The 15,526-nt window shown below is 32.7% G+C and overlaps 2 protein-coding genes across 4 annotated transcripts; one reads left to right on the plus strand and one right to left on the minus strand.

Annotated features, from left to right (window-relative positions):
* Nucleotides 1-1,112: 1,112 nt before the first annotated feature.
* LOC117237100 (zinc finger protein 157-like) lies at nucleotides 1,113-6,246 on the minus strand. Of its 3 annotated transcripts, none has more exons than XM_033500730.1 (6): nucleotides 6,229-6,246; nucleotides 4,944-5,388; nucleotides 4,252-4,686; nucleotides 3,861-4,112; nucleotides 2,877-3,789; nucleotides 1,113-2,786 (listed from the first exon to the last, which is right to left on the minus strand). In XM_033500730.1, exons 2-6 carry the CDS (start codon nucleotides 5,082-5,084, stop codon nucleotides 2,332-2,334), a joined length of 2,196 nt encoding a protein of 731 aa, XP_033356621.1. In that variant the 5' UTR covers nucleotides 5,085-5,388; nucleotides 6,229-6,246; the 3' UTR covers nucleotides 1,113-2,331. The 3 variants fall into 3 exon arrangements, with proteins under 3 accessions (XP_033356621.1, XP_033356619.1, XP_033356618.1); XM_033500728.1 differs by having other exon boundaries at nucleotides 2,865-3,789; XM_033500727.1 differs by having other exon boundaries at nucleotides 1,113-3,789; nucleotides 6,229-6,245.
* LOC117237104 (U4/U6.U5 tri-snRNP-associated protein 2) lies at nucleotides 5,940-8,415 on the plus strand. Its single transcript, XM_033500748.1, has 9 exons — nucleotides 5,940-6,138; nucleotides 6,435-6,713; nucleotides 6,789-6,964; nucleotides 7,038-7,263; nucleotides 7,342-7,628; nucleotides 7,698-7,826; nucleotides 7,886-7,947; nucleotides 8,016-8,238; nucleotides 8,307-8,415. Exons 1-9 carry the CDS (start codon nucleotides 6,060-6,062, stop codon nucleotides 8,352-8,354), a joined length of 1,509 nt encoding a protein of 502 aa, XP_033356639.1. The 5' UTR covers nucleotides 5,940-6,059; the 3' UTR covers nucleotides 8,355-8,415.
* Nucleotides 8,416-15,526: the final 7,111 nt, after the last annotated feature.

Below are 15,526 nucleotides of genomic sequence, written 5' to 3' on the forward strand. Positions count from 1 at the left end.
ATAAAGTGCAAGAATTGTACGTCCGATTCCCTGTTTGTAGTTTCGTATTCAGTAAACGACACCCTATATGTATTGTATAGCTTTAGATCGTGGTGCTTTGTAAGATACACATATAATCCAATATTAGAGAACTTGTTGATATCATCGACCACTGATTTAACGAGGGCCCCTACCTGCACGCTTAATAAGGACATTTACATAATAATGTGTGGACGTAGCAGAAAAAAGAAGCGATTAAATTAATACAAAAGAAAGAAAAAATAAGGAAAGAAATTATAAATATTTGTATAAATAAAAAATTGCACACATGTCAAACAACGACGGACGTATTTTGTATCTTACAATGTTACATTTTTCTATGAGTTTTTCTTTTTACCGCGGCTATTTACAATTTTATATGTATTTTGTATCAAAAAGCTTCATGGAGGATCGTAAAGCATATGCTTAAATAAGTTGCGTAAAATGTTAATGTAATCCTGGAACTTGATAATCATTACTCACACTTCCCATATTTTAGGGGCCCCCTATATATAGTATAGAAAGGAAAAAATAACGAAACAAATATATTGTCATCGATGCCTTGCATAGGTAGTTAATGTCAAATTATAGATTAAATATTTGTTGTCAATTGTAGGACGATGTAGGAAATAGGAACAGCGATTGTAATGGAAATTGTTAACACGCTAGACACATACACATGCATATATATGTATATTATGCATACACACGAGTGTACGTATGTAATAGCTGCATAACAGGTCAGTGTAATAATGTAGTTAAAGACAAAAATAAGTTTATGTCCATTTAAAAAAAAAGATCAACGTACGCGCGTAATGCTCGTATTATGTTATTGCTGCTAAATTTTAAGCCCAATATTAATTTAGCAGCTCTTGTCATTAATATTATTATTTAATACCGTTTCGAAATAAAAAGAATTTTTAATAAAATTCATTTTTTTTATTACTTGGTTTAACCTTATTATTAACTAGATATTTAGAGGGTAAAAAGCAGATGACATGTTACTACTTACAATATGTTACAACTAAAACAGTAATAAATAAAGAATATTAGTCACGTGTATAGGTTTATAAAATTTAAAAATAAATTTTAAATCTGGTTGTAGAATTTTTTATATTTTTTCTGATAGGATTTGTCAATAATATTACAATCATCACAATTTTACAAATGTAATCATTTTATTGTTACATATCACAATTTCTACTATGTGTAGTGCTGAAAGCTTTTTTATTTAAAAGAAAACCGCAGAGATGCCACAGAAATATGCATGTGTTAAAGGTGATTATATATAACTTTACACTTTTGTTAAATTTAAGAAACTACATTGTTAATATGATATAACCACCATTCTATAGCATTTCCTTGCAGTAAAAATAGCTATCAGCCTTTAATTCGATAAATAATATTTTAATGTTTTACTAGTATCAATAAGAAAATATTTGACTTTCTTTATGATAATCATGTTTTATGTTATATAGCTAGTAAATGTGTCATTTTATCTTCTTTTTTTCATGACATTTATAACAATTTATAATGCACACACAATATAAAGAAAATTCTTATGTAATGATTCAAACGAGCCATTTTTCAATTTAGTATATCTTTAAATAAATAACATTTGTGTTATTTCATTAACAATGCATTGCATTTCTTAAAAATATGCTAAAAAATAAATTATAAATTAATTCATTTCAATTTTATATCATATGTCCATAATTTGAGCTTTGTTAGAATAAATGTAGATATTTAATCTTGGTATCATTTGATCGGAATTTGAGAAACTACATACTATACTATATAACCTTTTTAACATATGTCATTGAAAAAATGTATTATCACAAGCTAAAAATCAAGTCCTATAATGCATATACATTAACTGTAGAAGCTTGAAAATAATATTTATCTTTTACATGACTTAAACCTGACAGTATTTTATGGCTTGATTAACAATAATTATTAATCTTTGAAAGATTCCAGAGCAAAACAAACTGCAAATAAAAAAGTAGACAATTTGAAAACAGCAACATACTTCGGCAAAATACCAATATCGATATTTTAATGATAATGAAAATCATTTAATTTTTTCTTTACTTTCTATAGGTATACATGATTTTAGAAAACATTGTTATCCCTTGCAAAGAATCCTCGAAAATATATTCTTTGTATACAATTTTAACATATATGCTATAGTAAAGGAATACATTGTGGTGACTAATGCCGCTTCTTATAAAATGCAGACTCGATATTTCATTTTTTATCATGCATTGTTTGTATCTATTTACTTTAACGTTTCCCGATTTTTAATCATGCGTTTCAATCTGCGGTAATTTGAATTCCTTCCTGAGAATCTCGGAGTACAATTTCTGCTGGTAAGATATTTTTTATTTCGTTTTGACGAGGAACTGGTTCATCTTTTTGCACGGGTGCTGTACCATGGTGTTTTTTTTTATGACACATCATGGTTGATCTCGATACAAATGTTTTGCCACATGCATCACATTCATACGGTCGCTCTCCGGTATGTAATCTTTTATGAATGGCCATAGGAGTGAACTGTGTGAATGTTTTACCACATACATCACATCTGTAAGGCCGTTCTCCGGTGTGCAATCTCCTATGACACCTTAACGCTGCCCTTCTGGCGAATACTTTTCCGCACATATCGCATTTAAAGCTTTTTTCTCCCGTGTGCATTGTTGAATGAATTTTAAGATCGACTCTTGTTAAAAATCCTTTACCACAAACTTCACACAAATACGGCTTTTCACCTGTGTGAATGCGTAAATGAGTGTTCAGATAACTTTTACTAACAAACATTTTATTGCATACCACACATGGATACTGACGATTATCCATACCCGAGTGTATTTTTTGATGACTTTTACAGAGTCCTTTGGTTATAAAACCTTTGCCACAAATTTCACATACATATGGTTTGACCCCAAGATGTCTATTTTGATGATCTAATAATGATTGTTTCGTTTTAAAATGTTGTCCACAAGTGTTGCATGGAAAAGGCTTTAAATCTGAATGTACTCTTTGGTGAAGAACAAGATAACTTTTAGATTGAAAACCTTTACCACATGTGGAGCAATTATAATCATATTGCCCTGTATGTGTAGCCGCATGTTGTGCAAGCCCAATTTTACTACGAAATGCTTTTTCACAAGTCACACACTGAAAAGGCTTTTCACCCGTATGTTTCCGCATATGTTCTTGTAATTTATAATTCGTCCTATACTGTTTACCACATTGAGTGCAAACTTTTGGAGTCCATTTCTGCCTTACTGTTGTTTGTTTTTTTTCTTCTATATTTACTTCATCTTGAGAAGACACTAATTCAGGTTCTGTGATTTGTTTTTCTTTGTCGATTGTTTTACTTTTATATACATCACATCTTTCCTTATGTACATTTAAGGCATCTACACTTGTAAAATATAAACCACAAGGACAACAGCAAAAATATTGTTCAAAATGTGCTATCATATTATTTGAACCTAATGTTGCTTCATTACAAAATGGACACACATACCAATGTGAACCTGTTTCATCAACTGTAGGATTATTTAATGCTGTTTCTAATAATGCATGTTTGGCTCTTTTTGTATATTCTACTAAAATTTCTGGACTTCCAGTTGTTATTTGACTCGTTGATGCCATAGTATTTGTTTGAGAAGTTGTATGCCTAGGAGTTTCACTTTCAACTACACGTGTTTCTTCTATATCACTACCAGTCTCTGGTTGAGCAGGAGCAAAATTCTCATGTGGTACCTATAGATTAAAATTATTTATCAAAGAAATTTGTATATTATTTATATTTCACTTCTATTTAAATAACTTACATTATCTTCAAGTACATTTGCAGGATCTTCTGTGGTTAATCTATCTCGCAACCTATGATATTCTTGTTTTATTGGTACTGATTCATACTTTACATTATCACAATAATGTACAATTGATTCTCGATTTTGATCTTCAGGATTTATTGAAGTAACATAATTTATTCCTAATTGACTCAAATGACCACTAACTGTTAAATTTCCAACTACAGTCATATCACCCTCCAAATGCATTGCTATTTGATGATTAGAAACCTGCAATATAAAAATATACACATTTAAGTTACATTTGAAGCATTATTGCATTCAGAAATAATTTTAAATGAAAATATTGTTGTAATAGATATAGTACAATTTATTTCAGCAAGCATATTAGGTTTATTTGTTCATTTACTTCTCGTATATGTTCATCCACCATTCTAGCTGTATCCCCATCTAAACAGTCGATACCAGTAACCTCAATATCTGTATCTTGTTGTCCTATTTCTTCTTGTGTAACAACTTGTTCGCCAGCTGCCAAATCTATTTCATCTATAACTTGCATAGTATGTATAGTAGGCTCTGCTGTTTCTTGGGGATTTACATGATTTTGTACGTTTTCCATATTATTTTGTATTCTGTCAATATTCCTCTGAATCCTCTTCATTTCTTCTACTTCTTCCAAGTCCCTTTTTGATATACGAACAATCTCTTGCTTGGCAATTTCTTTTAACATTTCCATGAATACTGCCTCAGTATGTAAACATTTTTCACGAAAATCAAACAGCTGATCCAATTTATAAGCACACTCTTCGCATACCACTTTTGGTAATTGATCAGTCATAGACACCTAAAAATAATCAATTAACTGACAACACTAATATATTTATTTTTTAAAGAGTATACGAAATGCCATCACAATCTTCAATTTTTTAAAGCAACTATCCAGTTAATTAAAGTTAATATATAGATTTCCCCTTATCATGAGGAGTTTGTGAAACCTTGCACCAATTTTCTTCCTCTATTTATAGTTAAATTAGAAAGAGGGGGTGAAGACAGAGCACTGAAGATTGCAGTGAAATTGCTACTGTTTGTGCATGATTTTACCTGCACTGGCAAACATGCGGCTATTTTCTTGTCAATGTTGCGCATCTGATCGCCGGCTTCGAAGATCGGTAATCCCATTAGAATACCCGTTTTGGTCGCACATAAACGACATAAATAATCAAATTCCTCGACGACGGCCATATCAACAGAATGAAGAGGATCGTTTTTTTGCCAGATTAAACGAAGGTACTTGAAGGACCGATCGGAACGATTTTACTTTAAGAAACCCAACAGCCAAGGTCTTTTACGTGATTTAAAAAACTTATGCCGTGCATTACGACATTCCCTAATTCGCCTCCTGCTGATCTTCAGTTGAAAACTTCTCTACTTTATAGATATGCATTATCCGGGGATATTTGTCAAGCGAGTCTGCGTTCACACCATCGGAGACAATCAGTCGTGGCATCCGTAGCGGGGGAATTAACTTGCGTTGCTCTCTTTTCATCTAAAAAGAATTTGTTTCGTAGGTGGCGCACTAAACAGCCAAAGACTGAAGCTTTTTTCAATCGACTAACGAGCTATCGAATATCGAGTTCATTTGCTATTGCATTTTTGAATGATGCTTATTTCAATAAATTTAACTAATTTACAGGCATCTGCAATAATACTAAAAACAAGAATCTTTATACATATCGCATTTTAAAAAATTGTTATATAGTTGATAATTCATTAAATTATACATAACCTTATTAATACTGCTTCGTTATAGAAAAAGTTTCTATTTCAAATTTGATTTCAAATATATACTTTTATTAATTTATTAAAACTAAGATATACTAATAATCTTTTAAATGAGGGAGAATATATTAAATGTTTTTTTTAAATATTATATTAAATATTGAAATATTTTGCAAAGAGAAATAAAGGAAATATATTAACATAGTTATATGTATGATATAAATCTATGTTTTTATTAACTCTTTATTTAATTAATTAAAGTAAAATTATCAACGCCATTTTATTTTTTAATTACGTTGTAGGTTAAATATATGTCAGTTTCTATAATATTTGCAAACGTTAGTTTTTATTAATGATTTTTACATACTAGTATTTATTCATTACTCATTTACGAATGTATCGCTATATAAAAATGATTTACCTGAACTGCTAACAAAAATGGCGACAAGTAAATCAGGGAATCAACAGAAAATAAAATTAGTGATAGAACGAAATAATTTAGATGAAAGCATTGCCAGTGAGTATTTTTAATTATTTCTTGCATGAATTAATTATTATTCACTTTAAATACTTATTATAAAATGTCACGAGTTTATTGTTTACATACTTGAATTTTAAGGTTAGGTGATGATTCCTTTATTTTAATCACCTTGATTAACCTATTCTAAGTAAAAATATACATTATTTTGGCATTTATGGACTTGACCTTACGTTAAATAAATTTAATCCTTTCAAAATATGTAATTTTTTTTAAACATAGTTTCTAACTTAAAAATAATTAAAATACATTACGATTATTTTTTCTAATTACAGAAAAAGCTAAAATTATAAAAACAAATTCAGAAGCTCCACGATTGTGCCCTTATTTAGATACAATAAATCGCCAATTTTTAGACTTTGATTTTGAAAAACTATGTTCAGTATCATTGTCAAAAATTAATGTATATGCTTGTCTTGTATGTGGAAAGTACTTCCAAGGTAGAGGTACAAACACTCATGCATATACACATAGTGTAGCTGAAAGTCATCATGTTTTCTTAAATTTACATACATTAAAATTTTATTGTCTACCTGACAATTATGAAATAATTGGTAAGAAAATATTATATGACTATTTTGTTTATATCAAAAGATAATGATATTTCTTAATAAATAACTGTTACTCAGATTCATCATTGGATGACATAAAATATGTTTTAAATCCAACATTTGATAAAGCACAAATTGCACAATTAGATAAAAGTGATAAATTATCAAGAGCCATAGATGGATCGCTATATTCTCCTGGTATTGTGGGAATGAATAATATTAAAGCAAATGATTATTGTAATGTTATTTTACAAGTGAGTCAGTTTGAAATATTTAAATTTCTTTAATTCTATCTTATGAGATAATTATAAGAGTTCAATATTTTAGGCACTTTCTCATGTTACACCTTTAAGAGATTTTTTCTTAAGAGAATCTAATTATTCTCATGTCAAGAGGCCACCTGGAGACTCTTCTTATCTTTTAGTTCAACGATTTGGTGAATTAATGAGAAAATTATGGAATCCCCGTAATTTCAAAGCTCATGTCAGTCCACATGAAATGTTACAAGCTGTTGTTTTATGGAGTAAAAAGAGATTTCAATTTACTGAACAGGGTACAAATAAAATTATATTACAACAAGTAAATCACTTTTTTATTAATAACTTTTATATATTGAAAATTCAATTTTCAGGCGATCCAATCGATTTTCTTTCATGGTTTTTAAATGCCCTTCATTTAGCATTAAATGGTACAAAAAAGCGTGATTCTAGTATAGTGTATAAAACGTTTTTGGGTCATATGCGGATATATACACGAAAAATACCGCCACTTGAATTGGATGAAAGTCAAAGAAGTGAATTACTTCATACGGTAGAATATGGCGAAACTGTAACAGAAAGCCCATTTTTGTATTTGACATGTGATCTTCCACCACCACCTCTTTTCAAAGACCAATTTACTGAAAATATTATTCCTCAAGTAAGTATCGAACCACAAGCTTTGATCATCACAGTATCAGAAAACTTATCTTTTTTTTTTTTATTATAGGTCAATTTGTACACATTATTGAATAAATTTAATGCTGTAACTGAAAAAGAGTATAAAACATATAAAGAAAATTTTATGAAGAGATTTGAAATAACAGAACTTCCTCCTTATCTCATACTTTATATAAAAGTAAGTATATAATGGCGTATTAATATTATGTGTTTATCTTTTATTTTATCTTTTTACAGAGGTTTACAAAGAACACATTCTTTGTGGAAAAAAATCCCACCATAGTTAATTTTCCAGTTAAGTACGTAACTTTTAATAATATTATTATATGACAATGTGAAAGAACTTAAAAATATATACTGCTTTCAGAAATGTAGATTTTGGAGATATTTTAACACCTGAAGTAAAACAAAGACATCCATTTACAACATATGATTTGGTAGCAAATATAGTTCACGATGGTGAACCTGGTCAAGGAACATATAGAGTTCACATTCTACATAGAGCAACTGGTCAGTGGTACGAGTTGCAGGATTTACACGTAACTCAAATTTTGCCACAAATGATAACATTAACTGAAGCATATATACAAGTATGTATTAACAACGAACATTTTGAATAATAGAGGGAAAATATACATATGTTTTTCTCTTTTTTCAGATTTATGAACTAAAAAATGATGTATATTCGGAAAATGGCAACAATTAAAGAAGAAGAACGATGTGATAGACGTAATTTTATAAATAAAATGTTTCAATTTTTCACTTTACCTTATTTTTTATTTCATAATATCCCTAATAAATCAAAGATAATAAATAATATAATAAGTTTAAAAACTGACGTAAAGATACAGCACATGAAATAATTCACTACAATTTGTAATAATTTCTATATTTCAAAATCGCAGATAGTTTGTTAAAAGTTATACCTAAATTAAACATTTATCAGATTTTCTCGTGTCAATCATTTTATTAATAAGATTATCGTAAATTCGAATTTAGTAAAAAGAAAATTGTGATTGCTAAATCCTTTTTACATGTATATGTATAGCATCTAACCCTACGGACCGCCGATCGTGTCGAAAGCTGCCGAACTTTGCCGAGAAGATCGGAAATACAAACTGGAAGTACAGTCGTGACGATCGGTGGGGAGAATCGGGTTTGGTGGGGATCGGAGTGTCGCGCCGAAGCCAAAGCGAACCGGAGTAGAGTCACAGCCGGCCACGCGAGACGGTCATGAGCGAACGTTTTCTACGGTTCGCGGTTTTTCCATCGTTCTTTCGGTTGTGCTTTTTTTCCTTTTATTCGTAGTGTACCGGGACAACGTTTTTCGTATATCGTATCCAATCGCGTTAGTGATACTGACGTTTTTCTGTTCCTAGTCATATAGTCGATTGTCGCGAGTGATTTTTTTCTGTGTGTACATACATTGTGTTGGCTAGTGTGTTCTCAGCACGTGGATTATTGCTGGTGGGATCGACGTTTGCTTGAACGGTGAGTATTCTTTCTTGTTTCCATAAAAACTTTAAAAAAGTTCTTTAAGTTTCCTCGCGCATGAGTTATAGCTTACAAGATACATAGATTTACAAATATTCGTGAGACATAATCATTGGAAGATAGGATGTATGTTTAAGAACTTTCGAAAATTATAATAGTTTGTTAGCGGTAACGGTTTTGTAATATTTTGTGTGACCGACACTTGAGAATCTCTATTACCTTTAAAGCGTTCCCGCGTAAGGTTATATAGTGGATGCGTATTTGAAGAAACTGTTGTGGTGTTCTGACGAGTGGAACATCTACAAACCGAAATGCATACACTAGAAAAAATTTACTGTGGCTACTTTTATTTTCCAATGCAGTGTCTTTTTTTATCAGATTCTACATTTCATTTTCATAGTATGAAATTCTTATAGTCATATGAAAGTGCTAATAAATGATACGTACATAAATGGTATAATAAGTAAAATAGTACGAATACTCTTTATAGCTACTGTTTATACATATGTGATTGTTTTGATGTACTGAGTTAATTCGAATACGCATTCATTGTAACCATAGCCTAAGATTGTTTTGTATACAAACGCGTAGAAACTTATTTCACTATCAAGATGTGGAAGACTCGAAAAATTGAAGCGGGATAAAAACGCGGGACCCACGTTTCGATGCTAATTCTCTTATGGCTCGGTTATTCTTGTACACATTGACCACGATTATTCCGATTTGTGTCGGCGTGTTGGCAATACACGCTACCTTCCAGTAACCGCCCCGAATACCTGTTTCATGCGAACCTCAAAAAAACTGTCTGATTGCGTGGCCTCCGTGGCGGAGGAGCGAGTTTGAACGTTCCTCGGTTAAAAAGAGGGGAGGTACGTTGACTCTCGAAGAAGCTGCGAGTTTCGGATTCCTAGCATCTCGCTTGGTAATCGTTGCATCGCGTAAACCAGTTTCCGCGTGCGAGAGGATCTTCGATGACATATTGAACGTACGTCATCGGCGTCGCGTATTATGTATGTGAGATTGCCGTTTTTCTCAACTTTGCGTTTTTACATACCATAGGTAGTATCTATGTATGTTACTACGGACATAAAATATGTTAAATGTTGATTATTTTTTGTGTATTTGTAAATTAGGTAGAGTTTTATGATAAAGAGATTAATGTGGACGCGAAAGAAATATGGCGTCCGAGATCTTTGTACACATTGATGATTAATACCTAGATATTTTAAAATATTTTATATTTTGAAGGAATTTTACGATATAGCGAGTATGTCTACTGTAAATATGATCTTGGATTTCGTTGTTAGAAAACGATATTTATTTTACGAATTAAAAATTTAATCAATATTCGAATTTGGTACAGAAAAGGAGATAAGAAACGTTTATATGAACCCTTAGTAATAATTTTATCGTGGAATGTTGTTAATCTACCAATTAAAAAATGGATTGTTATATCGAATACAAATACAACCAATTAGAGTAGGTAAAGAAATTCGTACGAAGAATACCAGATAGTGTCATTCATCGTCACAAAGATGGGGTATATTTCGAAAAATGAACGACAAGTCAAAAGAAGGGGCAAAAATCGCGACGATAATTAGGAGTTGGTAACAAAGGGCAGGAATTGCGCGATTTTCCTCGCGTATATGTAAACCAAAGGGCTGGATGGGAAATTCTGGAACTGCAGAGGATGTCAACGACATGACTGTGGAATGTTTTAAGCGTGGGTAGTGTATTAAGCAGAAATACATATCGTATGATGCACCGTTTCGCTTTAAGATCTTCCCCTGACGCTCACGTTCTGCTATGCCTAATATTTCAACGTCTCCGTATTTTGTTAGAGCCGCGTATGTAGAGAGAAGAGCAAGAAACGCGCCCGTTCTTCTCTCATGTCGCTTTTTAAGTTCGTGTACTTCCCGCGATCCGCTCATGGACGTAAAAACGTGTCAAGGATGGAGATCATGGTTGTATTCATCTACGAGAAACATCCTTGAGGCACTTAAATATCGATTGAGGATACAGGAGTGCGTTGTCAAATGCTTCCTGTCGAAGCTGTTCGAATATGCGTACTCGTAACACACCTAGTTCTTTGTTTCTTCCACGCACTATTTTATTCAGTTTGAAAATGTAATGATATTTGAAGCATTTCTTTCTTCTCTCTCTCTCTCTCTCTCTTTTAAGGAGCGTATATCAGTTTACTACTCTTATAGGAAATTTTATTGATATTTTTGAGAAGAGTTTATAAATTTAATTTATTGTTTCTGTAGTAGTTAATAGTACGATATTGAAAATAAATTGGATTTAGATGGTTTTTACGAGGGTGGATTTATATATAAATATCACTTACACTAAATATTTTTGCGTTTGTATTAATTAATATTAACAAAAATTGTTAATGATTACTAGTGATAGCGAAGAGGAAATATTAGCTTTTTAATGAAACTAGTTTTAATTTATTTCCCTCCAAACTGGATTTACATCACCTTTTGGAAAAGGAATATTATTACATTTGTCCATCGATATTCTGTAGCATTCTGATGCAAAACAAGGTGATAGTTCTAATTTGGAAGCATTGATGGCTAATCTATGAATACATAATTGGAATGGTATTTAGTGACTTTTTTCTGAGTTTTTAAGTCCATAATGAAGTCGATTAGATAAAGGTATCTTCTCGTTTCTGGATAATTAAGCAGAACGATCGTATTTTTGGTAGTGATGGAAGATGTGGAGTATGCAGCTTAGCATGTTTTTACCGACTTGAATCTTAAGCTTATTAGGATACTGACATTACTGTCGAGTATTCAGTCGCCTAAGGGCATATAGTCTTTTTTCTTCTGTAAGTTAGGTGAGACCGTTTAACACGTTTCCATACACGCGTATCGAGATACGTACGCGTAATCCATTCAGTATCGAAGAACAGGAAATATCGTGTATTTTACTCTGTATTAGTAGACTGTGGATATGGCTCTTGAAGCACATTATATAATACGTTAATTCGAAATAATGAATTATTGAACGTATAAAATTCCAAGGAAAACAGGATACTTCTTCTCGATACGATGTTTCTTAAATCTAAATTATATTTATCCTATTCCTTCCTAACTCTTTCAAGATTAAATTCTTTTTATCCTATGAGAAAAATTGTTTTTTCATCAATTATACATCATAGAAACATATATCTCGTGATTTTGTAAAGAAGGCATAGTGTACTACAACTCGAGATCAGTTTCGATCAGATCGAAAACAAATACATTCATCGGTTAGTTAATTAGTAATTTATTAAAGTTCAATGTTTCGTACGCGTAACATTCCCAGTTTAATTATACGTGTATAAGAGCGTAAAATATTATACAAGAATATTTGATACACATGTTGAACCGAGTTAGACAAAGATCCACAAGAGCAAGTGCAATACGAAACCGTGAAAGTTAAAGATTTGCAATCCAAGTGTGTGTAAGGTTCAAGACTATAACAGCGTAAAATAGTCCGTGAAAATATTTAGTTCGACATATATGAAAGTATAAATCGCTATTTTCAGTCTACAAAATTGTAAAATATTATACTTCGACTCTTATATCGAACCTGATCCAAGAAGAATCAACAACCGAAAACTTTCTATATCGTGGCGGAAAACTCGGGTGATAAGAGAGTCGCAATTACAGAAAGAAAGTTGGTGCCCGTAGGTATTAAACGAGGGATCTCTTCTTTTCCTCCATTCATCGACGGTTCACTACGAGAGGAGGCTACGATTGTTTTCCCTCGGTGCAGGAAGTCGCTCGCACGCGAAATAAATCTGCAAGTCGGAGAAAGTTGTGGGTTTTGTCGTTGCCTTCATCGTGGCATCCTGGTTCTCCGTTGGTCGTTGAATGTGGAGTATAATGTGACACAAAGAACGTAGCCCTCGTCGTTGCGTGCAGCTAGATAGAAGGGAGAAGAAACTGCACGAGGAACAGCAGGTGCCCAGCTGTTACGTTGTAACATCTATACGCATCTGCCTATAGGCGAACGATTAAGGCTACGATGGAGTTTGTCGTCGGTGAATTGGGTTACACTGGTCACGTCGCGCGAAGATTATGAGGTTCTGAGCCGCGGAGTACCCAGCAACTCCTCCGTATCTCGGAACAGTTAGAAGTCGATGGTCCGATTAGAATTCCACGCAGAACCCCGTATTATCGCCTGCCTGACCGTGACTCGAACGGAGTCTGCCTTTTGTGTTTTTACTATATCGTTATTTCATGGTGATTCTGTTACGCGTTTGTAGATTCCACGAGGTATTAAATATCCGTGCTAGATATAGTTTCGTAAAGGAGAATGACTGCTTAATCGAAGGAATTTTCGCAGATTTTCGTACAACAGGTGTGACGCTATAGTAGAGTCTTTGGAGTTTTATAGGGAAGTTTTTAGTAATTTTGTTATGAAGTTGTGCCAATGTTTGCGCTAAGTATTATTTTACCATGCCGTAGATAACTGTTTAATTGAAGGAATTTTTCTTTTGTTTTTACACAATGGAGATGATGCTATAGTAGAGTTTTCAGGTTTTTTTAGGAAATTCTTAGTAGTTTCGCCACGAAAGAAATGTTTTTTCCTTTATTCACGAAGAAAGCTTTCACAGTTTTATTGGAATTAAAGAATTTTTGGTAATTATGTTATTATACCATCTGAATGTAAAGGAGTTACTTATTCGATGAGGGAAATATTAAATAGATGTGAAACTTTGCTCCTCTGAACGAAAATTTTCGTTAGTACTTTATTCACTGGACAAGAAATAGCAGTTCCAACCAAAAGTTGCCTATTAAGAACGTTAATTTGCACGCTTTGTGACGTAATCACGTTACGTGTATGCGGTACGTAAACGTTGAAAACGCTTTGATTCTCGTGAAAAGATACGAATACGTATTGTAGGAAGCACATGTTATCGTACCTAATATCTAGAGAATCTTCCATGCATAAATACCAAAGTCACACACGCGTATTGCACTGTTAAATGTTGCAAAATTATAACAAATAATCGCAGAACTATTTTTTGAACCAATGATTTAAGCGATTTTAATGAACGATTCTTCTTCAGAATTTGTGAAGAAGACTCTGATCTATTTAGCAGTTGACCAGTCTTTAATTAGAAATACTTACACTTATTTTAAACGTATGATTAGTTTCTTTACGATATATTTATGGAAATGTTAGGACATTCTCATCAGCTGCCGCTGCATTAGACTGCGTTAATCGTCGTTGAAACTCGTTTTGCCAGCTTTAAATCCGCAAATCTAAGGATGGCCGGTGTTTTCTGATACAACAGACGTGGAACAGCTTGTAATGGTCGACTGCTTCCTGATCTTTTGACACTTTCTTTTTGCGAGAAGAAAGTAATATTTGCCAAAGGATTTACGTCTTCCTTAATAGCGAATTGAAGCTGTGCAAAAGTAACCAGGAAATCATTTCATTAATCCCCCTTGAGAAATGCGCGTCGCTTAATGTACCATATAATAAATCGAAGTTCAATTAAACGAAGGCGAACATGCTTGTAAAGGGTAGTCAAAGATAAAAACTCTTAGAACTTCGTGAAAAACTTTATAAGCATTCTTGTAAGATTTCATTTCATCTTATAAGAAATCCATAGAGAAACTGAAGATAAATTCCAATCTAGTCAATTGCAAAGAAACAAATACATTTTTCATGACTGTTGGTCCATCGATAGCGTGAAACTTCTGTCTCAAAGGAAACAAAAAGAATGAGAAATGAAGAGAAACAGGTTCAAAGCCACTGTATAACGAAATAACGCGTTTGCGAGCGTCTCATTCGTTTCTTTCCAAGTTACACAGCTTTATTTCCTCTCGAATGATCGAGATCGAAGTTTGTTAGATAGTTTGCTATACACGAAGAGAATAGAGATTGCAACTTTGGAACGTCGTGGATAGATTTTCGAACGAAAGAATGTCGCTCGAAGGCAGTTTCGTTTTTCCGTATAGCTATCTGCGAATTCATTTGGAATTCGCGTATGTTACCTGCACGACGCTTCTCGCCCAGTTGACTAGCGTCCTAGAATCGCCCACAAACTGGGACAAACAAGCGCCTTTCGCAAATTTTGAAATCTAGGACGGCCGTCTAAAAGGAAAACTTCTTCTTTGATGGAGACCTCGCGCTGTTTTTGCATAAGAGAGAAACTGATTGGTTTTCGTTCGGGTAATAGCGACGTTAAACGAGCCAGACTCTTTGAACAGATGTTTTGGTATGCGAACAAGTGACGATAGAAACAACGGGGAAAGGTTGTTAGTGAAATTCGAAAAGCGAAGTGTGAATATTTACGGTTCTTCGATGCTACGTCATGCTAATTGTGTTATAGATGAATCTTAATCCACGCTATAATCCTTATTATCTCTTCAAATA

Source organism: Bombus vosnesenskii, unplaced genomic scaffold, assembly GCF_011952255.1.
Source record: "Bombus vosnesenskii isolate JDL3184/JDL3185 unplaced genomic scaffold, Bvos_JDL3184-5_v1.1 scf7180000013357, whole genome shotgun sequence".
Lineage (NCBI taxonomy): Eukaryota > Metazoa > Arthropoda > Insecta > Hymenoptera > Apidae > Bombus > Bombus vosnesenskii.